At 56.3% G+C, this 24,584-nt stretch overlaps 2 protein-coding genes and 1 non-coding gene across 3 annotated transcripts; 2 read left to right on the top strand and 1 right to left on the bottom strand.

Annotated features, from left to right (window-relative positions):
- Nucleotides 1-624: 624 nt before the first annotated feature.
- Nucleotides 625-8,591, top strand: LOC105464340 (ribosomal RNA processing 7 homolog A). Its single transcript, XM_011712151.3, has 7 exons — nucleotides 625-765; nucleotides 2,315-2,457; nucleotides 4,787-4,912; nucleotides 5,656-5,773; nucleotides 6,143-6,240; nucleotides 6,626-6,824; nucleotides 8,147-8,591. The coding sequence occupies exons 1-7, from the start codon at nucleotides 693-695 to the stop codon at nucleotides 8,230-8,232; spliced, it is 843 nt and encodes a 280-aa protein (XP_011710453.1). The 5' UTR covers nucleotides 625-692; the 3' UTR covers nucleotides 8,233-8,591.
- On the bottom strand, nucleotides 8,583-24,260 carry LOC105464543 (serine hydrolase-like protein 2). The gene is given in 13 exon segments (XM_071080680.1): nucleotides 8,583-8,982; nucleotides 10,391-10,487; nucleotides 12,297-12,333; nucleotides 12,336-12,378; nucleotides 15,373-15,407; nucleotides 17,600-17,679; nucleotides 19,721-19,830; nucleotides 21,594-21,668; nucleotides 22,100-22,119; nucleotides 22,477-22,518; nucleotides 22,830-22,943; nucleotides 23,088-23,237; nucleotides 24,164-24,260. Coding segments are annotated over 13 exon segments (939 nt in total). The 5' UTR covers nucleotides 24,186-24,260; the 3' UTR covers nucleotides 8,583-8,868.
- Nucleotides 13,837-13,942, top strand: LOC112423595 (U6 spliceosomal RNA). The gene has a single exon (XR_003014084.1). It is a non-coding gene; the product is annotated as a U6 spliceosomal RNA (small nuclear RNA).
- Nucleotides 24,261-24,584: the final 324 nt, after the last annotated feature.

Here is a 24,584-nt window from a genome sequence, read left to right as displayed (position 1 = left end):
ATAGGCATGCACTACCACACCCGGCTAATTTTTGTACGTAGTAGAGACGGGGTTTCACCAAGTTGGCCAGGCTGGTCTGTAATTCCTGACCTCAAGTGATCTGCCCCCCTCGGCCTCCCAAATTGCTGGGATTACAGGCTTGAATCACCGCACCCGGCCCCTCTCATAACTTTCAGTAACCTATCCACGGTCAGTCCCAGGTGTATTGCTCCAGGCCTGACACCTCTGATGTTCAGTCTGTTCAGTCTCATATCAAACTGCCCACCTGACATCTCCCCTGAGAGACCTAATGGGCGTCTCACCATGGCCCACAGAGAACTGATCCACTCGATTTTCCCCAAGCTGGCCCCTCTCCTGCAGTCTCCCCATCTCAGTCAATGGCAACACCATCCTCTTAGTTGCCTCGACTGAAAACCTAGCAGCCATCCTGGATTTCTCTCACAGTGCCTATTCAATGTGTGAATGCATGAGTGGAAAGCTGAGTTCGCACTCGTGACTGGCCGGGGTCAACGCTGACGTTCCCTCCCACTTCCGCGCGCTGATTTGACTCTGAGCTGATGAAGGTTGGGCCCTGGCGGGCGGGGCCGGAGAGGCGGGCCTGGAGCCAGGGGGCGGGACAGACGCCACGGAAACGCGATCGCGCCGGCGCCGAACCACAACTCCCGGCGGCCCCTGCGCTCCCGGGCGGCAAGATGGTGGCGCGCAGGAGGAAGCGCGCGGCGCGGGACCCGGAGGACTGTATCCCCAGCCCACCGGGCTACGCAGGTGAGGGGCTCCGGGACGCGAGACCGGGGGGGCCAGGCATCGCCGGGAGGTGTTTGGGGGTTGGCGGCGGCCGGGGGTCCCCAGGAGCGGCCGCACGGTTGGGTGTGAGCTCCGGCGGCCTCTGGCCCCAGCTTCGGAGTCCCGAGGACCCACGCGGCGCCCTTCTGCCTGCCCACTCTCTCGGGGCGAGCCTGTCTTGGTCCACGCATCCCTTGGGTGAGCCCACCACTGTGCACCTCTCACCCAGGGCAAACCCATTTCCGTCCACATTCGCTCGTCCAGGTGAGCCCATCCCCTTCTCATCGCCTCTGCTTCTAGTCCAGCCCCCATCAGCTCTTACTGGGCTGTTACGGGCCCTCCTGCTTGGTTGCGCTCCTCTTTCTCTTGCCCCTGCTTCTGTTCTCCACCCACGTACCAGAATGTTCTTTTTAAGGCCATTTAAGTTAGAGCATGTCTCACACGCCCACGATAGGCCCCACACCCACTGCATTCCTTCCAGTAGCTTCATCAAGTCGCTTCTAAAACAAAAAGCAGACTTCTTAACCTGTGTGGGCCACATGGTCTGACTGGTGCTGACCTAAAGCTCTTTCTGTTCATCTGAGGCAACATGCTTTTTCCCCCTCTGGGTTTTTGCACGTGCTGTAACAGTTTGTTGCACAGTGGCGTTTCTGTTCTGAGCTTTAAAGTTGCTTCCTCAAAGAGGCCATCCCTGAGAGCCTATGGAAAGACCTCTGCCACCCCATGACCCTGTAATGTTTCTTTCATAATTGATACAAGCTTGCTGTATGCTCACTTGGTAATTGTCTTCTCCGTTATTGCAACTGAGCTTCCTGAGTTCAGGGACCGCAGCTCTATGCCAACCGGTAGTCTGACGGAGGTGTGAGAAAAATAGAAGCAGTTCCTAGCTTTATGAGATTACAGTCATGGGTGTGGCAGTGATTAACCAAAGAATCTCATCAGTATAGCCTACAGACTATTAAGAGAAGCTGTGAAGGCACAGGCAGTGGGGATCTGACCTGGCAGGAGGGGCGGAGGGTGATGCTGAGGCTCTCTTGAGGAAGCGAGGTTTGAGCTAAACCTGAAGGTTAGCAGGAGGGAAGAGGGTGATGCACTAGGTAGAGAGGCCAGTGTGTGTGAGGCCCTGGTGTACCCAGGGGAACAGGGAGAATCCAAGGTGGTGGGGAAGATGGTACGAGAAGAGGCCACAGTGGCAGGCAGGGTCTCACGGAGCTTCTAGCCACGGTTAGGATTTTGGTGTTCACTCCAAGAGCCGCAGGGTTCGAGCGTCCCTTTCATTGCGCCCCCATCTGTAATCATTGCCCATTTATCTTCTCTTTCCCTGCACCACCTTGGGAGGCCCTCCTGGGCAGACTCTTAGAGCCCGCACCGGCTTTGCCAAAGGGTAGGGTCGGGGGGTTGGTGAAGGGATGGATGGATTGATGAGCAGATAGGACTAGACAGGGATGTGGAGAAAGGAAGTTGTGTGAATGTCTTGCTGGCCTCAGCTCAGGGTAGCCTGGCCATCCCTCCCCTCCCATTTCCTTTCCAGCTATTCCAATCAAGTTCTCCGAAAAGCAGCAGGCTTCTCACTACCTCTATGTGAGAGCACATGGCGTTCGACAAGGCACCAAGTCGACCTGGCCTCAGAAGAGGACTCTTTTTGTCCTCAATGTGCCCCCATACTGCACAGAGGTGAGCTAGTGTCTGGGAGGGGACCTGTGGGCTCTAGGTGGGGGCTCCCTTGGCCTCCACCAAGTCCTTGGTGGTGAGACGGACACAGCTAATGGGAGCCCCAGAGGAGAGTGTCCAGAGGGCTACCTTGATCTCCAGTCAGGAAACTGGCTTTTCAAAGATGTCTTTAAAAGTATAATCCTGCCAGGCATGGTGGCTCATGCCTGTAATCCCAGCACTTTGGGAGGCTGAGGCCGGTGGATCACCTGAAGTCAGGAGTTCAAGACCAGCCTGGCCAACATGGTGAAACCCTGTCTCTACTAAAAAACAAAAAATTAGCCAGGCATGATGGCGTGTGCAGGTAGTCTTGGCTACTCGGGAAGCTGAGGGATGAGAATCCCTTGAACCCGGGAGGTGGAGGTTACAGTGAGTCGAGATTGCGCCACTGCATTCCAGTCTAGGTGACAGAGTGAGACTCCATCTCAAAAAAAACCCAAAAAACCCCCAAAATTAGCCGGACATGGTGGCACACGCCTGTAATCCCAACTGCTTGGGAGACTGAGGCACAAAAACTGCTTGAACCTGGTAGGCGGAGGTTGCAGTGAGCCAAGATCGCGCCATTGCACTCAAGCCTGGGCAACAGTGTGAGACTCTGACTCAAACAAAAAAAAGGAAAAAAAAGTGTAATCCTAAGTAGCCCAAGGTTTTTTTACGTATTACCCGAAGTTGTTTGAATTACGTGTTTTCTTTGAGACTATACGTGTCCATAATTTGAAAGTAGGAAAGTATAAAAAAATGAAAAGTGCCTCTAATTTTATCCAAACACAACTGTTAATTTTTTTTTTTTTTTTTTTTTTTTTTTTTGAGACAGAGTCTCCCTCTGTTGCTCAGGCTAGAGCACAGCGATCGTGGCTCACTGTGACTTCCGCTTCCCAGGTTCAAGCTGTTCTCCTGCCGCAGCCTCCCGAGCAGCTGGAATTACAGGTGCCCACTACCATGCCCGGCTAATTTTTGTATTTTTAGTATAGACAAGGTTTCACCATGTTGGCCAGGCTGGTCTTGAACTCCTGACCTGAAGTAATCCGACCCCCTCAGCCTCCCAAAGTCCTGGGATTACATGCGTGAGCCACCGCCCCTGGCCAAGGGAATTCCTGGATTAGTTTTCAAAAAAGAAACCCTAATTTCTAAAACATTCCTTTAAACTTAGAGAAAAAAGAAGCGTGTAGAAGAGGGGGTGTGAGTTCTGACCTTTTTTGAAGTGCAGCATGTGTACAGGGAAGGGCCCCAGTGGCAGGTGTCCAGCTCGCTGCATCCCAGAGACAGAACATACCTGTGTAGTCAGCACCCAGGTGGAGACACAGCAGCACATCCCAGAACCCCTGCTGCCTCCTCCACCGATAACCACCGTCCTGACTGTCACAGCATAGGGTCACTACTGCTGATTCAGGTAGTAAAATTTGTCATAGAAAATCAGAATAGGGCTGGGCGCAGTGGCTCAAGGCTGTAATCCCAGCACTTTGGGAGGCCGAGACTGGCGGATCACGAGGTCAGGAGATTGAGACCATCCTGGCTAACACAGTGAAACCCTGTCTCTACTAAAAGATACAAAAATATAGCCGGGCGAGGTGGCGGGCGCCTGTAGTCCCAGCTACTCGGGAGGCTGAGGCAGGAGAATGGCGTGAACCCGGGAGGTGGAGCTTGCAGTGAGCCGAGATCCGGCCACTGCACTCCAGCCTGGGCGACAGAGCGAGACTCCGTCTCAAAAAAAAAAAAAAAAAGAAAATCAGAATAACAGCAAGAATGTCCCCACCTGTCTCCAATGAGAGAGAGCGGGAATATGCCGGGCACTCTGGCTCATGCCTGTAATCCCAGCATTTTGGGAGGCCGAGACAGGCGGATCACCTGAGGTCAGGAGTTCAAGACCAGCCTGGCCAACATGGCAAAACCTCATCTCTATTCAAAATACAAAAATTAGCCGGGTGTGGTGGTGGGCGCCTGTAATCCCAGCTACTCGGGGGACTGAGGCACGAGAATCACTTGAAACCCGGAGGTGGAGGTTGCCGTGAGCTGAGATCACGCTATAGGACTCCAGCCTGGGCTATAGAGCAGTACTCCAACTCAAAAAAAATAAAAAATAAAAAAGAGAAAGAGCAGGAATATTGACCTCCATATTATCCCTGCAGAACAGGTCGGAGGCCATGGTGCCCACAGGCTCCTGGCTTGGGCAGATGTGGCTGTGGCTCTGAGTTCTTCAGGGGCGCTGGACCCCTGGCAGTGCCACCCATGGTGGAGGGAGGCTTTCGGATGCCCCTGCAGATGCTCACACTTGACTTCCCTCTCCCTGCGGCAGGAGAGCCTGTCCCGCCTCCTGTCCTCTTGTGGCCTCGTCCAGTCTGTAGAGTTGCAGGAGAAGCCGGACCTGGCCGAGAGCCCAAAGGAGTCAAGGTCGAAGTTTTTTCATCCCAAGCCGGTTCCGGTGAGCCGCCAAGCACGGGGTTCCACTAGAGTGAGGGGGGTGGGGCATTGTCCCCAGTGTGTTGGGGGAGCTGGCAGTGGGACGTCAGAGCATTCTCTGGTCCTGAGCCCATCCTCACCGTGTGTGGTGTAGGAGGCTGTCCAGGTGACAAAGCCTGTTATTCCTTCCCAGATTTGCCACATCCTTGCACTTCTTGCCTGGCTTTTTCCTTCCTGTGTTAATGCTCAGGGACCGTCTCTGCTGGGCGCTTGCGGCGCCTCCCCCAGCTGCCCTCCTGCTTCCCCCGCTGAGGGAGCTCCTTCCCCAGGCTTAGGGGCCGGGTCTGCAGGAGCACTGTTCTTCACAGCTTTCCCAGTGGCGCTGGAGCCCACACCTCCTCCCCACACAGTGGCATCTGGCATGGTGTGTGCCCAGGCCTGGCTTCCAAAAACCTGCCCTGGCCCAGGGCGACCCCTGCGTGTCACAGCATCCCTCGTGTGACTGGAAGAAAGGCAGCCTGTGTGTCCCCTCTTTCTGAGGAAGAGCTGGGAACAGCTGTCACTTCCCGCAGAAGCAGGATCACTGGAAGTGTGGCTGCCCCTGACCTGGGTTATGGGATGGCCTCTGGTTCTCTCCATGGCTCAGAAATAGCCTAGCACTGTCTCCCCTGGTGTAGCCACCGGCTAGGCTGAGGGCGGGCCTGGAGACCTTGTGCCAGACATGCGGAGGCGCCCCCAGCCTCTGACATCTGTCTCTCTCTTCAGGGGTTCCAGGTAGCCTATGTGGTGTTCCAGAAGCCAAGTGGGGTGTCAGCGGCCTTGGCCCTGAAGGGCCCCCTGCTGGTGTCCACAGAGAGCCACCCTGTGAAGAGTGGCATTCACAGTTAGTACCTCAGGGGGTGACTGGCACCTCCTGTCTGGGCTCTGGGTTGGCAGGACACTCTATGGGGACAGTGTCTGAATGTCACCAGCCAAGTCCATGCTCCCTGAGAGTGGCGTGTGGAGGCCTGGGCAGGAGGACTGCGGGGCTGTGTCTGGGTCCCCAGGGAGTCATTAGCCTGAGTCCCTGGCACAGTGGCACAGGCATACTGGGCAGGCAAAGTGAGGGCCCAGCTTGCAGCCCCTGGGGTTTCCTTAGCACCTGCGCCCCGGGCCCTGTGGGAAAAGGTCTCCATTAGCCTGGCAGGCCCTGGGGTGGGGCCCAAATGCCAGGCCTGAGGAAGCCTGGTTTCCCTGCCTCCCTTTTCCTCAGAGTGGATCAGTGACTACGCAGACTCCATGCCCGACCCTGAGGCCCTGAGGGTGGAAGTGGACACGTTCATGGAGGCGTATGACCAGAAGATCGCTGAGGTGGAGGCTCCGCAGGGTTGGCCGAGCACCGCATCGCCTGTGTGGCTGTGGGAAGGTGGCACCCCAGAGGGAGGGCGGTGGCGGCCTGTCCTTAGCCACTCTGTAGAGGCCAGGCTCCCTTTTTCCCTGCTGGATCCTGGGCTGCCTGGCTGGGTGACACATCTAGTCTCCACATGGTCTGTAGTGGAGAAGGAGGCAGCGCTGGCAGGTCTGTGCCCTCCCCGCCATCCTTAGCCCCAAAATCGTGCTGGGAGGAGGGGAGCAGCCTGCCCCTGCAGGGGCTCAGGGCGGTTCTGACTTTGGGAGGAGGGCATGGAGGGTGTGTTGCTGGAGGCTGCAGGAGGTCCCAGGTGCCGACCGGACGACAGGATCACCTTCCTTTCAGGAAGAAGCTAAGGCCAAGGAGGAGGAGGGGGTCCCTGACGAGGAGGGGTGGGTGAAGGTGACCCGCCGGGGCCGACGGCCTGTGCTCCCCCGGACTGAAGCAGCCAACCTGCGGGTGCTGGAGAGGGAGAGACGGAAGCGCGCCCGAAAGGAGCTGCTCAACTTCTATGCCTGGCAGCACCGGGAGAGCAAGATGGAGCGTAAGCCACGCCCAGCCCATCCTCAGGCCCCTCGGCCTTGGCCCCAACCATGGATGAGGCCTCTGGCCAGGGCTCCTGACAGCGGGCACTGAACCTGCTGGTCGCGGAGGGAGGGCTTCCCTAAGCACAGGGCTCCCACCAGGCTCTGGAAAGAGGCCCAGCCTGGCAGCACCCGGTGTGGCGGTCCCCCATCACCCCCCGGGGCAGATGCATTTGTTCAATGTGTGGGGACCCTGGGTCATCAGTGCCCACCTCTGGGCTCCTGTGCACTTAGTGCTGGCGCTGGTCAGCTTCCAGCCAGCAAGGAGTTCGAGTGCAGAGGGGGCCTCCGAACCCACTGTGGGTGCAGGGAGGATGCTGCAGAATATGTGTGTTGAGGTGGTGGTGGTGGTGGTGGTGTGTGTGTCTGTGTGCTGTGTGTCAGGTGACCCTGCACAGTGCCTGTGTGTGGCTGTGCGGGTGTGTGTGGTAGTGTGTGGTGTGCGGGTGTGTGGGTGTGCAGGGGTGTGGTGGTGTGTGTGGCTGTGCGGGTGTGTGTAGTAGTGTGTGGTGTGCGGGTGTGGGGATGTGCGGGTGTGTGGTGGTGTGTGTGGGTGTGCGGGGGTGTGTGTCAGGTGGCCTGCACAGGACCCTCTCCTGGCTGTGCACCTGATCACCTGTGACCCACTCCTGGTGCTGCAGCTGAGCCTCCTGCCCCACTGCCTGGTGTCCCTGTCTACAGGACAGCTTTCCTGTGGGCCCAGGAGTCTCCTTGCCCTGGCTAGGGCACAGGGAGGGGCTCTGCAGCAGGCCCTGAGCCATCCGCCCAGTCACTGGTGCTTTCCCTGCCTCGCTGGCCCTCTTGGCTCCCACTTGTGCTCGCTCTAGACCCTCAGCTTCCCCCTCCATGCCATCAGCCTGCCACTGACCTGGGCCACCCGGTGCCAGAGTTGCCATCGGCATTCACCAGCACTAGGGGTGGCATCCCTTTACCAAGTCTCAGGGTCGCTCCAGGCCGAGCGGTCAGGACTCCTTCCTTCCCCCTTGCGCAGGGGTCGGGGTGGGGGCGGATGCCTTTGCTTTGTTTCTAGGGCTTCATCTCCAGGCTCGGGGTGCCAGCATCTCCCACTTTGGCCTTGCCCTTGGACTCGGCCTGCCGTCGGGTTGATTCCTTACAGGATCCAGACCCTGCCCCCAAAGCAGAGCTGGGAAGGGGGCTGGGTTGGTGGGGGAGACATGCCCCTGCGCCCCACAATAACTGGGAGGAGGGGTGGGGCATGAGCAAGCCGGTTGCCCCGGGGGCGTGCTGTCTGACCCTGCCCTGTGCCTCCTCTCGCCCCCAGATCTAGCGCAGCTGCGCAAGAAGTTCGAGGAGGACAAGCAGAGGATCGAGCTGCTGCGGGCCCAGCGCAAATTCCGACCCTACTGAGCCACGAGAGCCGCAGTGGATGGCTAGAGGTGCGGGGCCTGGAGGAACATGAGGCGAGGCAGGGCCTGCAGCCATCTCTGAGAGGCCGAGCTCTGGGAAACGGGCCCCAGGTTGAGGCCACCACGTACAACAGCACCATGAGAGTCCACACAGGCCAGGAGTAAGGGCCAGGCCACCCCTCGGGTCTTGGGCTTCAGCAGTCCTGGGGACCTGGGCGTGCCCAGAGGAGGACTTGCCCCTTCCGCATCCTGCCTCCATACCCTCCTGTCAAGGACCCTGGATGAATCTGCTCTGTTCTCCCTTTTCCCTCAATGGAAAAGCCCTTGATGGTAACGAAACAGCCTCGAAAGCAGTGAGAACGTGAGAAGCTTTTATTTTCCACCCAGTTGGGCAGCAGGGAAAGGCTAGGTGGCCCCAGCCCGCCCTTCCTCCCTGCAGCTGGCTGGAGATTATTAGCCAGGAGACAGCAGCCCTCTGAACCCAGACTCTGTCTCCCCCTTGAGGTCACAGATGTTGAAGTTGGAGTCTCACTCCTTCCCCTGACTACACCCTAGGCTGGGCGTCAAGACCAGTGAGGCATGTCCCCACAGGCCTGGCCTTGTTGCGGTCGTCATAGTTCCAGGCCCAGAGCTACAGCTAGGCTGTGAGCATGTGTTTGTGCTGTAAGAAGGAGCTGATGATACTGGCCACATGCTGGGGTTCGCTCATGTGGACACAGTGATTGCCTGGGACTTCCACAAACTGGAACCGCTGGAGAAGGGAGAGGGTGTGTGGTGAGGTGTGGCCAGAGGAGCCTAGGGAGCTCCATAGGCCTTGGGGTCAGGGCCCTCCCATAGCCTTCAGGCTCCCTGCAGGGCAGGAGCACCTCCCATGGTGAGTTTCCCACACACTCAATGCCTTGGAGCCGGGTCAGTCCATAGCACCCCAGGAGGTGTGTGAGCCCTGGGGACTTGGAGGCCTCCCAGCTGAGTTGTGAAGTTGCATGGCAGGGACAGGGCGGGGCCGAGGCCAGGGTTGCTGTGATTGTATTAGAGGAAGTCCCTGTGAGAAAAAATAATCAGATGGGGGTGTGAGCAGCCTGCAGACTTGTGCCTGCCTTCAAGAAGCCAGACAGGAAGGCCCTGCCTGCCTTGGCTCTGACCAGGTGACCGGCCAGCCACAGGTGCGCTTCCTCCCTTTGTGACAACACCAGGAAACCTGCAGAGGCCCCAGGGTCAGGTGTTTGAGGGTAAGTGACCATGAATCACCAGGTGCTCCCAGGAACCCGGGCACAGCCACCCCCACCTACAGCCAGCACACCCACTGGCCCGATGGGTGCGGAGAGAAGAGGCAGCCAGATGTTCTGCTGTGGTTTGGAAGCCTATAAAATGTGAGACTAGGCTGGGCACGGTGGCTCCTGTCTGCAAAAGCAGCACTTCGGGAGGCCAAGTCGGGCAGATCGCCTGAGGTCAGGAGTTTGAGACCAGCCTGGCCAACATGGTAAAACCCCGTCTCTTAAAAATAAAAAAATTAGCTGGGCATAGTGGCAGATGCCTGTAATCCCAGCTACTCAGGAGGCTGAGGCAGGAGAGTTTCTTTGAACCCGGGAGGCGTAGGTTACAGTGAGCCAAGATCTTGCCACTGCACTCCAGCCTGGGCAACAGAGTGAGACTCCATGACTCCATCTCAAAAAAAAAAAAAAAAGTAGGACTATTAGCTGGGCATGATGGCGTGCACCTGTAGTCCCAGCTACTCAGGAGGCTGAGGTGGGAGGATCACTTGAGCCCTGGAGTTTGAGGCTGCAGTGAGCTATGATTGAGCCACTGCACTCCAGCCTGAGCAACGGAATGAGACCCTGTTTCAAAAAATAAAAACTGTGGGCCTGTCTCTGGCAGTTGGGTCACCTAATTGTGCCTGGCCCAGGAAGGAGGGTGGGTACTCGCGGATGATAAAAGAATCTCCCCACCAAAGGTCTCTTGTTTCCTGAATTCTGATGACATGTGTCCCCAGGCCTCTAGGGACTGACCACAGTGGAGCATGAGGCCTCAGAGATCCTGGTGGTCACTTGTTGGGCCTGGGGCCAGACCAGGGGTCTTCCCAGTGCACGAGAAGAGATGGGTGAGGTGGGACCAGAGTGGGTGACAGTGGCCGGACACCAGCTGCCTGAGCCCCGCCTTACCTCTTTGAGGGTGGACTTCAGCGTGTGTATCATGAACGACAGGGACTCCTTGCCATAGTAACTCACTCTTCTCACATCAAAATATCCGTGGACTGCTCTGGAAAGTGAGGAGTTGGGGTTGTTGGGGTTCATCTTAGAACCGCCTCCCAGCACTGCCCTCATCCTGCCCTGGGTTCAGGCCTCTGAGGAGAAACTAAAGCCTGGGCTACCCCACCTCCCACAGCTGGGTCCCTTGACCCTGGGTTGGATTTGAGGTTCAGTTAATCTCAGCTCACACTCAGCTGGCACAAGCCAGGCGCAAGCGAGTGCTTAAGGTACAGCCCTGCTGGGGCACAGAGTTCAGGACTTGGCCACAGTCACAGCCCTGAATAGCAGAGCTGGGATCTGAACAGGCTCTGGAGTCCACACTTGCTCTGAGAGAATTTACGTCTTTACAATCCTCCCATTGAAAGTCTACAATCCATGGTTTTTAATATGTTGAGTTGTGAGACCATCGTCACAATTACAGAACATTTTCATCACCCCCAATGAAGTCCCGAACCTCTGCGCTTTCACACACACACACCCCCCACAGGCTTCCGGTCCTGAGCTACCATGAACTGGCTTTGTCTCTGCAGTGTGCCCTATTTGGACTTGAGCGTGAATGCAGTCATACAACACGTAGACGGTTGTGTCTGACTTCGTCTGCTTAGCGTGAAGGTTCATCCACACTGGAGCCCATCTCAGAGCTTCGTTTCTTTTTATGGCTTAAACATTGTCTGTGGTGGACCAGGCATGGTGGCTCATACCTGTAATCCCAGCACTTTGGGAGCCTAAGGCGGGTGGATCATGAGGTCAGGAGATGGAGATCAGCCTGGCCAACATGGTGAAACCTCCTCTCTACTAAAAATACAAAAGTCAGTCAGGCGTGGTGGCGGGCACCTGTAGTCCCAGCTACTTGGGTGGCTGAGGCAGGAGAATCGCTTGAATCCAGGAGGCAGAGGTTGCAGTGAGCAGACATTGCGCTCACTGGTCATGGAGCCTTACCTGGGCATGCCCCCTGCTGACACTTGTAGAAAGGTGTGGGACAGGCCGGGCGTGGTGGCTCACGCCTGTAATCCCAGCACTTTGGGAGGCCGAGCTGGGCGGATCACGAAGTCAGGAGATCGAGACCATCCTGACTAACATGGTGAAACCCCGTCTCTTTTTTTTTTTTTTTTTTTTTTTTGAGACGGAGTCTCGCTTTGTAGCCCAGGCTGGAGTGCAGTGGCCGGATCTCGGCTCACTGCAAGCTCCGCCTCCCGGGTTCACGCCATTCTCCGGCCTCAGCCTCCCGAGTAGCTGGGACTACAGGCGCCCGCCACCTCGCCCGGCTAGTTTTTTGTATTTCTTAGTAGAGACGGGGTTTCACCGTGTTATCCAGGATGGTCTCGATCTCCTGACCTCGTGATCCACCCGTCTCGGCCTCCCAAAGTGCTGGGATTACAGGCTTGAGCCACCGCGCCCGGCCTGAAACCCCGTCTCTACTAAAAAATACAAAAATTAGCCGGGCGCCTGTAGTCCCAGCCACACGGGAGGCTGAGGCAGGAGAATGGCGTGAACCCGGGAGGCGGAGCTTGCAGTGAGTGGAGACTGCGCCACAGCACTCCAGCCTGGGCGACAGAGGGAGACTCCATCTCCAAAAAAAAAAAAAAAAAAAAAAAAGGTGTGGGACAGCCCTGGCCCATCCCCTGCTGCCTGAGCCCTCCCCTCCTCTGACCTTCCTCCTTCCATGACCCTGCTGCCAGGGGGGCTTCCCGAAAAAGATCTTGAGCCTCAGCGGTGTGGTCAACACAGAGAACTTGGAGCCTCATGCCAGGGCTGCCTCCCGGAGATTCCTGGCGCCCATGTGTCTTTTGGGGGTAACTGAAGGGCACTTGGTCCAGACTCGATGAACAGGACATGGGCCTGCAGCTTCCTGATGAATGCGCATACAGCTCCCTGCTGAGGAAGTCAAAGCTGTTCTCAGGCTGCAGAGACAAAAGCATGGTGAATTCTCGTCACAAGGCACAGGCACTCTTGTGGGCTCAAAACCCATGTCTGTTGGGGCAGCTTAGCCCTGGCACGGGCACCTTAGCCATCCACCCTGGATCCGAGCCCAGGACCCCACCACATCACCGCCTCATCGAAGGCTCTTTAGCCCCTGGTGGCCAGAGACTCCTGCCCTCTCCAAGTCTGTTCTCCCCTCTTCCTGGGCTCCTGGCTACCCAGCCTGACTCCATTTCCCATACTCCTTTGCCACTGGGTATGCCTGTGTGATTAAAGTCAGAGAAGTGACTTGGGCCACTTCTGGGCCTGGATTTTAGGACTGAGGCGTGGCCCTTCCACACCCCTTTCCCAGTCCGCAGGCTGCACCTCATGCTGTCCCCTGCCAGCCTGGGACAGGCTTCTTGCCAGCAGGAAGAAACTTGCTGGGATCACAGTACAGGATGGGCACTCCATCATGGCCCCTGCAGGCCTCCTCCGCAGCCCTGCCTGCCCTGTCTTTTGACTATTTCACATCTGGATGGTGGGGATGTGGCCAGCTCCAGTGAGATGTGCTGTAGGTATGACACGAAGCTGGATTTGGAAAACAGCATGCAAAATAATGCAGTCAAGTTTTATGTTGATTACATCTGAAATCACATCGTGGATGTTAAATAATAATATGAGAACAATTGATAGAGCCTTTTTTTTTTTTTTTTTTTGAGACGGAGTTTTGCCTTTGTTGCCAGAGGACAAGCTTCATAAATGCATGCTCAGTGGATTAATTCCAGGAAGCTCCCGTAAGGACCAGCTCCATGAAATCACACCCGATACTCCTCCACCTCCAGCATCGTGAATATAAAATTGCTATGGCTATGAACACACACACCCTTGAAAACTCACTGCCCTGGTTCCACCCTGGCCCTCCAGCTATTTTCTGCTTCTCAGACCAAAATGACCTGAGATGCCTTTCCTGAAACAGGGGTTCCCATACTGTCCTCAAGGCCTGCGTGCTCTCATATGGCAGCTGCCACATCTCACAGCGGGGCGTGGCCAAGCCTTTCGGGCCTGCGCACAGGAGGGGCTTCTCGGGCACAAGAGGAACAGGCAAACTTGAATCTGTCTCTACTAAAAATACAAAAATTAAGCTGGGCGCAGTGGCTCACGTCTGTCATCCCAGCGCTTTGGGAGGCCAAGGCGGGCAGATCGCTTGAGGTCAGAAGATCGAGACCAGCCTGGCAAATGTGGTGAAACGCCATCTCTACTAAAATTACAAAAAATTAGCTGGGCATGGTGTTAGGCGCCTGTAATCCCAGCTACTCAGGAGGCTGAGACAGGAGAATTGCTTGAACCCCGGAAGCAGAAGTTGCAGTGACCCAAACTTGGGCCACTGCACCCCAGCCCGGATGACAGAGTAAGACTTGGTGTCTAAATAAATAAATAAATAAATAAATAGAATGTGGGTGCTTTGCTTCAGTAGCACATATACTGCCAAATTGGAACAATATAGAGAAGACTAGCAAGGCCCCTGTACAAGCATGATATGAAAATTCGTGAAATGTTCCTTTACAAAAAAATTAAAAAAAATTCAGATCACCTGAGGTCAGGAGTTCCAAACCAGCCTGCCCAACATGGTGAAACCCCGTCTCTACTAAAAATACACAAAAAATTAGCCCAGCATGGTGTAGGGCACCTGTAATCTCAGCTACACGAGAGACCGGAAGGGGAATCGCTAGATTCTAGTGAGCTGAGATCACGCCATTGCACTCCAGCCTGGGCGACAAGAGCAAGACTCTGTATCGATAATAATAATAACAACAATAATAAAATTAAGGAAAAATAGAACTTTTAAAACATTAAAAAAAGAAAAATGAATCACTACCTCACACCATGCTCAAGAACAAATCCCACACGGATCAAAGACAAACACATTAACATTCCCAGACCATTGACTGACACCCTGGTCTAAGCCTTATCTCTTGGCCTGGGCCTGGAGAGCAGCTCTCAGCGGTCTCCCTGCAGTTAGAGCTTCCCCACCTCTAATGACAGTGTCTCACATGTGTCCCGTGTTCTATCGTTTTTGAACAATCACAAAATAGCACAGGCCATGAGTACCTGAAGCGACAGCAGTGTGCGAGGCCACTCAACACACATGACCTCACCTAGTCTCGACAACAACCCTTCAAAGGCAGGCCCAGGGCGTGGCTCCCCTAGCCAAGCTGCTCAGAAACCAGCTGAATGAATGAAAGCACTTTCTTTCTGCACATGAGACAACCAAGGCTCAGAGAGGGTAAGCACCTTGCCCAAAGTCACACAGCCCCTCAGTGGCAGAGATGGCCAAGTTTCTATTAATACAAGTGCTCCAGTGACACACTTCCAGGCTTCCATATGGGACGCTGTTTTTTGAGAACTTTGTCATCCTGCCCCTCCCCTCTTCACAGCCTCTATCAGGAATCCCGCTCTCAACAGATGCACCGAGCTGACTTCCAGCTTTTCCCTGTGCAGCAGTCAGTGCCTGGAATGTCTCCCTCCTCTCCTCACCTCCACTGACTCTATTTAATGCCACTGAAGTGCACACTTACAAACAGTTGACAATTATTATGTATTATGTTACCTATGTAATTTTCTTTTTTTTTTTGAGATGGAGTCTCTGTCGCCCAGACTGCAGTGCAGTGGTGCGATCTTGGTTCACTGCAACCTCCGCCTCCCATTCAAGCGATTCTCCTGCCTCAGCCTCCCGAGTAGCTGGGATCACAGGCGTGTGCCACCACGCCTAGCTAACTGTTTTGTTGTTGTTGTTTTTGTATTTTTAGTAGAGAAGGGGTTTCACCATATTGGCTAGGCTAGTCTCAAACTCCTGACCTCAGGTGATCCACCTACCCCAGCCAAAGAGCTGGGATTACAGGCGTGAGTCACCATGCTCAGCCTGTAATTTTCAAAAACAACAAAAGTGCTAACAGGCAAACTGTGGCGGGGGGAGCAGAGGCAGCGGTACTCACCCAGGAGATCCTCTGGTCTCTGTTCAGAACCAGACCTGGAGGCAGAAGCACAAAGACAGCGGCGTCAATGCTGTCCGTCAGGGTCAGGGGACACTCCGTGACTTTGCTGGGATCCCCAGGCCTTTTCAGCCAGGGCTCATTTCTCCCACCTGCCCCCAACATCCTCAGCTGCCCACGACTCCCTATCCTGGGGTCCAGCTGGACCAGGGCTCGACCATGGCCACCTGACCACGGACCTGTCAGCCCACACAGGCCCTCACCAGCCACCCCAAAGGGCCGGTGCAAAATGAGGGCAGGAGCTTAGGCTGACAGTCGGGTGGACAGTGGAGTTCTCATCTCTGAGAAACTCATTCATTCCTTTAGTCACTAGGAAGAAGCAAATAAGTACCAATCGTGTCATCGTTTGTTGAGAAGACACTGAATGAAAAAAGAAACATGAGCGGAGTTGCGAGGCCTGGGTGGTGCCCAGCTTCAGCTTCGGGTGCTGACTTGGTTCTCTGCCCCCATCCCGATGGTGGCCAACAACTCAGCCTCAAGTACAGGCTGAACACTCGGCAGTTCCTTCCCGAGCAATGTCCCCTCAAGAACGGCCTGCATGGGAGTGTCCAGAAAGGGCAGAGGGTCCCCTGTGGCCCTGGGGGTAATCGCAAGCTGGAAGCTGCCGGCGGTCGGAAGGGATGGAGACGTGAACAGAGGGGTGTTTGTATGGAACCCGTCCAGCAGGACACACGGGGACTAGAGCTACAGGTGTCCACAGGGATAAGAGGCAGGGCTGTTCCCTCCCCCATATAAATCTTTCTCAAATACCTGCATGGCCAGGCCTCCCCACCACCCCTTATTTTTCTCCATGGCACTTTCTCTTTTTTGAGACAGAGTTCCCCTCTGTCGCTCAGGCTGGAGTGCAGTGGTGTGATCTCGGCTCCCTGCAACCTCTGCCTCTTGGGTTCAAGCAATTCTCCTGCCCCAAACTCCAGTGTGGCTGGGACTACAGGCGCCCGCCACCACGCCCAGCTAATTTTGTATTTTTAGTAGAGACGGGTGTTGCCATGTTGGCCAGGCTGGTCTCAAACTCCTGAGCTCAAATGATCTGTCCACCTCCTGAAGTGCTGGGATTACAGGTGTGAGCCGTCACACCCAGCCCCCATAGCACTTTCTAAGGCGCTTCATCCTTTGCCTGTTGACTGCTTCTCTCCTCTGCTAGAGTTCAGCTTTCACGAGGACAAACAGTTTGGTCTGCCTTGTTCACAGCTATATCCTCAGGACCAAGAACTGTGCCTGCCACATAGGAGGGGCTCCCAAAGTGCTTGCTGAATGAATAGACAGGTGTTTACCTCTGGGTGAGGTCCAGGAGGAGCTGGAGAGGGTTCAAAGGAACGGGTGCTGTGCCATTGTTTTAGCAGTGTGATGGGTGCACAGGTTATTACTGTTATTAACATTATTATTTTATTATTTAAACATACATATATGGGCTGGGCACCGTGTTTTGTGCCTGTAATCCCAGCATTCCGGGAGGCCGAGGCAGGTGGATCACTTGAAGCCAGGAGTTTGAGACCAGCCTGACCAACATGGTGAAACGCCATCCCTACTAAAAGTACAAAAAAATTAGCCAGGTGTCATAGCGGGCGCCTGTAGTCCCAGCTACTCAGGAGGCTGAGGCATGAGAATGGCCTGAACCAGGGAGGCAGAGGTTGTGGTGAGCTGAGATGGTGCCACTGCACTCCAGCCTGGGTGACAGAGCAAGACTCTGTCTCAAAAAATTAAACAAACAAAAAAAACACTAAACTATAAATATATGATATACCAACAAGATTTGTATGGGGGGGCCTAAACCACCTGATTTTCAAGTTCACATGGAAAAATTACACAGGCAAGAATAGCAGGAGGTCAGGCACCTGTAATTCCAGCACTTTGGGAGGCCGAAGTGGGAGGATCACTTGAGACCAGCCTGGGTAATGGAGCAAGACCCCATCTCTACACAAAAAACTAAAAGATTAGCGGAGCATAGTGGCACATGCCTGTAGTTCCAGCTACTGGGAAGACTGAAGTGGGAGGGTTGAGCCAGGGAGACAGAGGCTGCAGTGAGCCGAGAGATCCTGCCAGTATCCTGCCTAGTATCTTAGTATCCTGCCTAGTGCTTAGTATCCCGCCTAGTCTAGGGCAAGTCTTTGACATCCTCAGTAAGAACAGTGACAAATATATAACGGCCGTGGACAGCGGATTACCTTACCTGTGGCCACCTTTGTGGTTCCTCTTTGCAAGAGGAGCTCCCCGCACTCCTCATTCAAGTGGCTATTGCTCATCAGTAACCTGGGAGAGACAGAAGGATGCTGGGTGCCTGGAGGCCAATAAAGAGGAGGTCAGAGGACATCAGATGAAAAGGAGAGGAGGGCCAGGGATGGTGGCTCATGCCTGTAATCCCAGCACTTTGGGAGGCTGAGATGGACGGATCACCTGAGGTCAGGAGTTCGAGACCAGCCTGGCCAACATGGTAAAACCCCATCTCTACTAAAAATATAAAACTTAGCTAGACATGGTGGCGTGTGCCTATAATCCAAGCTACTTGGGAGGCTGAGGCATGAGAATCACTTGAACCCAGGAGGCAGAGGTTGCAGTGAGCTGAGATTGTGGCACTGCACTCCAGCTTGGGGAACAGAGCGAGATTTGGTCTCCAGAAAAAAAAAAAGGGGAGAGAAGAGCAGCGAAAGGGAGGAAAGGGAGATCACCCACAAAGGGTGTATATGTCCCATGTGTTTTTTTTTTTGAGACAGAGTCTCACTCTGTCACCCAAGGTGGAGTACAATGGTGTGATCTCGGCTCACTGCAAGCTCCACCTCCTGGGTTCACGCCATTCTCATGCCTCAGCCTCCTGAGTAGCTGGGACTACAGGTGCCCACTACCACCATGCCCAGCTAATTTTTTGTATTTTTAGTAGAGACGGGGTTTCACCGTGTCAGCCAGGATGGTCTCGATCTCCTGACCTCGTGGTCCGCCTGCATCGGACTCCCAAAGTGGTGGGATTACAGGCGTGAGCCATCGCACCCAGCCCTTGTTTTCTTTTTAACGGAGACAGGGTAACACTCTGTCACCCAGACTGGGGTACAGTGACATGATCATGGCTCTCCGCAGCCTCGACCTCCTGGGGCTAAGCAATCCTCCCAACTAAGGCTGCCAAGTAGCTGGGACCACAGGCGTGTGCCACCGTGACCAGCTAATTTTTTTGTTTATTTTTTTGATATAGGGTTTCACTGTGTCGCTAAGGCTGGTCTCTACTCCTGGGCTCAAGCTATCTTCCACCTCAGCTTCCCAGCGTGCTGGGATTACAGGTGTGAGCCACTGCACCTGGACTGTGTCCGTATTTCAATGGCATTTACAGCGGCAGGGTGTGTGTGCGCGCGCGTGCGTGTGGTGGGGCAGTGGGCGGCAGGGTGTGTGTGCGCGCGCGTGCGTGTGGTGGGGCAGTGGGCGGCAGGGTGTGTGTGCGCGCGCGTGCGTGTGGTGGGGCAGTGGGCGGCAGGGTGTGTGTGCACGCGCGTGCGTGTGGTGGGGCAGTGGGCGGCAGGGGGTGTGTGTGCGCGCGTGCGTGTGGTGGGGCAGTGGGCGGCAGGGGGTGTGTGTGCGCGCGTGCGTGTGGTGGGGCAGTGGGCGGCAGGGGGTGTGTGTGCGCGCGTGCGTGTGGTGGGGCAGTGGGCGGCAGGGGGTGTGTGCGCGTGCGTGTGGTGGGGCAGTGGGCGGCAGGGTGTGTGTGTGTGCGCGTGCGTGTGGTAGGGCAGTGGGGGGCTTCTCCTCCATCAGACAACAAATATGTGTGGAGCTCCGACCTACCAGGCCCACCGCCAGATGCAGGAGGCACAAACATGACCAAGTCAGCCATAGTGGGGGTTGTGGGGATCACAGGCCTCGGGAACCAGGGGAGTCAGTAGGCTCTTATTGGACAGTGTGGTTACCTGCAGGGCAGGGAGGGACAGCTCGCCTGGGGGTGTCAGGGCAGGGCTCCCAGCTGAGGCCCCCAGGAGTGGGGAAGCCAGTGAGCAAGCACAGGGGAGAATTCCAGCTAAGGGAGCCCAGGCTGGAGTCCCAGAGGGGAGAGAAGGCGTGGAAGCAGCGTGTGCTCGGGGAGAGGCGGGGGCTGAGAGGTGTGGGGAGGGTATTGGAGTAAGGAAGGGGCATGGCCGGAGCAGGGGCAGAGGGAAAGGAGATAACGTCCCTGAAGACCCTGGGAAGCCTGGTGCTCAGCGTGACCCCAGAGAGAAACAGGCTTGTTGGGTGAGAGGGAGAAAGACGCTTCCCCACGTCTCACCGGGTGTCTTCCCGTGGACCCCACAGCTCCCCATCCACACCAGGCACTCACCTCTGCAGCAGCTGCTTCAGGCTGTACACACGCGAGGGCTCCTGGGAGGCCTCTACCTGCAGCATGTGCTCTATGGTTCTCCGCTTGTAGGTCAGCAAGTTCTCCACTTCCTAAGAAGGCACAGTTGGCTGGGTGGGCAGGGATCCAGGCTGCAGACGAGGCCTCCGCCCCTCCCAGCCCTGCCCTCTGCTGTCGCTGAGCCCCTCTCAGCAAAGTGGACACAGGCGCAGCTCTGGCTAGTCAGTCCCGCGATTCTGAACCAGTCTCTGTTTCATCTCAGTCACAGCCAGCCTGGTCTTGCCTGCGGCCAGGGACACTTGAAGAGATCAGGTGGGATGATGGGGAGGTTGGGGAATCTCTGTCAACTGTTGAGTGCTTTGCAAAGGCATGAAATTAGGGTCCAGAGGCCATGAACCATCGGGGTTGGTGATTTCTTCTGGTTCAACAAATGCCATCATTCTTAGTGGCAGACAGGGAGTGGCGGAAAGGGCACCGTTCTGGGGCTTCCAGGCTCCCCCAGGATGCGTGGCTCACTCTGTGAGGACAGCCTCGGGCCCACTGCCTGGGGCTGCAGAGGGGGCAACTCCCATCTACCTGCTCCTGAGAATGGAGGACAAGAGGAACAAATGCCCCTCTTGACTCACCCAGTAGGAAACCCCCGGGGGCACTGCGCTTGTCAATTCAGTGGGTGAAATGCAGAAAGAAGGGAGTGTCTGCTGTCTGCCATCTGTGAACTGGATCCTCACAATAGTCCCTGAGCTAGCTGAGCTCATGCAAGGAACATTTACTGAGCCCTCCCTAGGTGCCAGGGTTCGGGGTGTGGTGACAAAGAGATGGACATGATTCTTGCCCTTATGGCATCTGTGGTCATTCTTTTTTTTCCTTTTTTTCTTTTTTTTTTTTTGGAGATGGAGTTTTACTCTTGTTATCCAGGCTGGAGTGCAATGGCGCGATCTCAATTCACCACAACCTCCGCCTCCCGGGTTCAAGTGATTCTCCTGCCTCGGCCTCCTGAGTAGCTGGGATTACAGGCATGCGCCACCACGCCCAGCTAATCTTGTATTTTCAGTAGAGACGGGGTTTCTCCATGTTGGTCAGGCTGGTCTCAAACTCCTGACCTCAGGTGATCCGCCCGCCTTGGCCTCCCAAAGTGCTGGGATTACAGGCATGAGCCACCGCGTCCGGCCAATCTGTGGTCCTTCTATGGACAAAAAACCTGAAACTGATGGGAGTTGTGTCACAACTGAGAGGCTGAGACCTTGGCAAGAAAATGACAGGATGTCAGGGCTGGCCGTCATTCAGCCCAATCTCATTTTACAGGAGCGGGAACTAAGGCCCGGAGAGGCAAAGCAACTTGCCAAAGGTCACCCAGCAGGTAAACAACCAGGCCAGGACCCAGATGCAGGGACAGTACTGGTTACAGGTAGTCGTGGCCAGAGGGGTCAGTACTTGTTCCATCAGTTCACTTTTAGGGCTGTCATGTGTGGTGGTGCAACGTGTACACAGTGCAAAGGCATTGCACTGGGTGTGAGTGCACTGCGCCTGCCCAGCTGTGTGCCCTACAACATCCTCCAGCCATGGCTCCTGCCCTCTTCCACCCCTGCCACTGCATGATCAGCCTGGCATTCTGCAGATCCCAAGCCACACGTCCAGTTTCCAAGGGGTCCCCCACACCCCTTCTCCTGACCACTCCTAGGGGTATAAGCGGCAGAGAGCTGTCCTCTGGTGGAGAGCGGGTCCCTGACTCCCCTTTCCCACCCTCTGCCACCTCCTCCTGCTTCCCTAGTGTCCACCAAAGGAGACAGGGCTGAGAGTACTGCCCGGGGTCCAGGTCCTCCCTAATGACAGCACGCACGAAAGCCCCGCTTCTCACATTCGATTCCAGGAGAAGTAGCGGCGAGTCCAGCAAGATAAGTTTATTCACCATCTCGGGGAAGATACAGGAAAACTGTGAGGACAGCAGAAGGGGAGAATGAATAGGGGGAAGAAGGAAAGGACTCTCCCGCCTTTCCCAGGGGACCCTGGAGTTCCTGGAAATATCTTTTAGGCTGGGGGGTAGGTGCTGACCAAGGGGCCAGAAGGAGAATATTCTATCCTATGGTGTGCCTTCCCCCACCACCCGCAAGTCTGTACCTAGCACTGAGCTGCAGACCCTGGTGATGGCAGGACTCCAGGGTGCTCTGGGACAGGGTAGGAGGGCATGAAAACATTAACTCTACCAGAAGTCTCCACCGTTTCCACCAACTTCCTGGTATAATGACTATTACTGTGACAGGAGGAGGCACTTCCTGTCCCAGGTACCTTCTCCTTCCTCCTCTGTGCTACCATCCCCAGCCCAGCCGAGGGACCCCTGTTGGCCAGACAAAGCCATCTACTTACCATTCCGCCCACAATACCACCTGGGGGACAGAAGAGCCATTGGTGACATTCCCTCACTCCCTCCCCAGCTGCAAACCCTAAAGCTTCTTCCCACCAATGGCGGAGGGAGAGGGGGGCTCCACATGGGTGGTGGGGGCTCACTATTAGGTCACGATGGCCCCTTCATCAGACCCGACTACTCAAAAGACCACATTTCCCTCATCTCTGTGTCCCTTGCAGCAGTTGCCTGAGGTCAGAGGACGCAGTGGTCAATCTCTGATGCTCTCATCTCTGTTTGCTGATCTCATAAGCGCAGGGGAAAGCGGTGGGGCAGCAGCTCCTATCCTTCCCTCCCAGCCCTACTCCAGGCCCAGTCAGCTGCTAGTCAGTGTACTCACCGAAGCTGTGGCCCAGAATGGAGAATCGATTCCATTTCAAGGCTGGAAACACAAGGAGCCAGAAGGTCCAGCTGTGCACAGGCTCAGCCCGCCCTCTCGCTTCTACTCCCCGGGCTCAGGAAATTCCTTCCCAGCATCTGGGGTGTCCACCCAGGAGACCAGCTTGGGGGAACCACAGGAGGAAGCAAACTCTTCAACTTTCCTAAGATCTCCCGTGAATTGCTGGCAGACCTGGGGCCAGAGCCCAGGCCCCACTCCCAGGCCAGTGCAGCTTCCTGGATCCTAGCACCACTCCAATGCTAAGAGGGGGTGTCCCAGAGCAACCCCGTGCCGAAAAATACACTGCTTCTTACCTGCCACAACTCTTCGGATCTCACTCACAAGAGTCTGGTGGTAATATGGAACACCTGAGCTGTAATGGGACGAGAGCCCATGACCTCCGAAATCCATGGCTACATAATAAAAGTCTGAAACAGAGAGAAGCAGGTTGGAGGGCAGGAAGAGGTGTCTATGCCAGCTGTCTCCCCGCCCTCCTCACTCCCCTGCAGACCTCCCCCCTCACCTTCTTGCCCACTTTCCCCCTGGACTTCCCTTCAGCCCCAGCCTCACACCTTGCGGGAGAAGAGGGATGAGTCTGTCGAAGGAGTTGGCATTGTCCAGCCAGCCGTGCAGGCAGAGAACTGAAGGGCCCTGCAGGGAGCCCCAGGCTTTGGCTGCGATGTGGCCCCAGGGCACAGCCAACTTCAGCTCTGAGATGAGACCTGAAAGACAGAGCCGGCTCTTTCATTCCTTCTCTTTCATCCATGAAGCTGGTTCTCCCTGAGCCCCTTATCTCTGCCTGCTGTGCTTGAGCCAGGGGTCATGTCCAGAGAAACTGAGACCTTTAGTTGCCCCCAGAAGGTTATGGGGAGAGAGAGCCAGACATGGGTGTGGGGACTCCCAGAGGAGGGAAAGATAAGCTAAGCCAGAAAAACCTGAGACAGGCCTCACAGCATGCACCCCATTGAAACTGGGTGAGAACCTTCTAGAATGTGCTGGGGCAGGTGTGCTGGTCAGGCCTGGAGCCTACCACTTGCTGGCTGGGTGACCTTGGACAAATTACTAAAATGTCTTGAGACTCAGTTTCCTTTCCTGTAAAACCGGAGTAAACAGAGTCAACAGCCAGTTTCCTTAGCCTTTCCCAAGGGCCAGAGGGGTGCCAAACCCTCACACATGCAGCAGGTGGGACCACTGTCACTCTCACTCCACCGAGCGGGAAACTGAGGCACTGGGAGCTGCAGCCATGCCCAAGGTCACACTGGGCGACAGGGACGGAGTGGAAATTTAGGGCAAGTAGTGGGACTCCAGGATCCACCGCTGCCCCCAGAGCTCGTAGCCTTCGCAGCCTCCGCCGTCCCTGCCGGGCTGGAGACCCGCGCTCCCCCGACACCCACGCGCACGCTCGGCTAACTCAGGGGCTCCTGGAACCCTGCGAGGCCACGTGCGGCCGCATCCTGGGGCCCCCACCTCTCGGCTGGTCGCGCTCTCACGCCCCGGGACTGCCGAGGAAGGAGCTTCGACACCTAGGAGGGCGACGCGGTCGGCGAACCCTCCACTCCAACCCGCCCTCCTCCACAGTCCCAATCAGGTGGGTGGGCAGCGGGGCGCTCGCGCGAGGCCTCCCCGTGCCAGAGGAGTCCAAGGAGACCTGTTGCGGCGTTCTCACCCATCGCTCTTGTCTGGCGAATGCGCTGCCTTCACTCCCTCACGCCGGGCTACGTCGCTAGAGGAGGGACGCCCGCACTTCCATGCGCTGCCTCTAGGCTGTCCCGCCGCGCCGCGCCGCGCCCCGCCCCAGACAGGCCACGCCTCCACGTCGCAGGCCCCGCCTTCCCACCGCCCTCCCTGCTCCCTCACAGGCCCCGCTCCAACAGCTACCGGCCCCACCCCTTAGGCTGCCCCGCCCCACCTCAGGCAGGCCCCGCAACTCCGGCAGTCCCCGCCCCCATTCAGAAAGCAGAGCGTTCCCACCGCCCTGCCAGCGCCCCCCGCGGGCCCTGCTCCCAAGGCCGCGGGCTCCTTCCCAGTAAGGCCCCGGCTCCTCCCCAGGAAGGCCCGGACTCCACCCC

Source organism: Macaca nemestrina, chromosome 15, assembly GCF_043159975.1.
Source record: "Macaca nemestrina isolate mMacNem1 chromosome 15, mMacNem.hap1, whole genome shotgun sequence".
Taxonomy (NCBI): Eukaryota; Metazoa; Chordata; class Mammalia; order Primates; family Cercopithecidae; genus Macaca; species Macaca nemestrina.
Note: the sequence above shows the minus strand (reverse complement) of the source record. Positions and strands in the feature narration are given on the sequence as shown.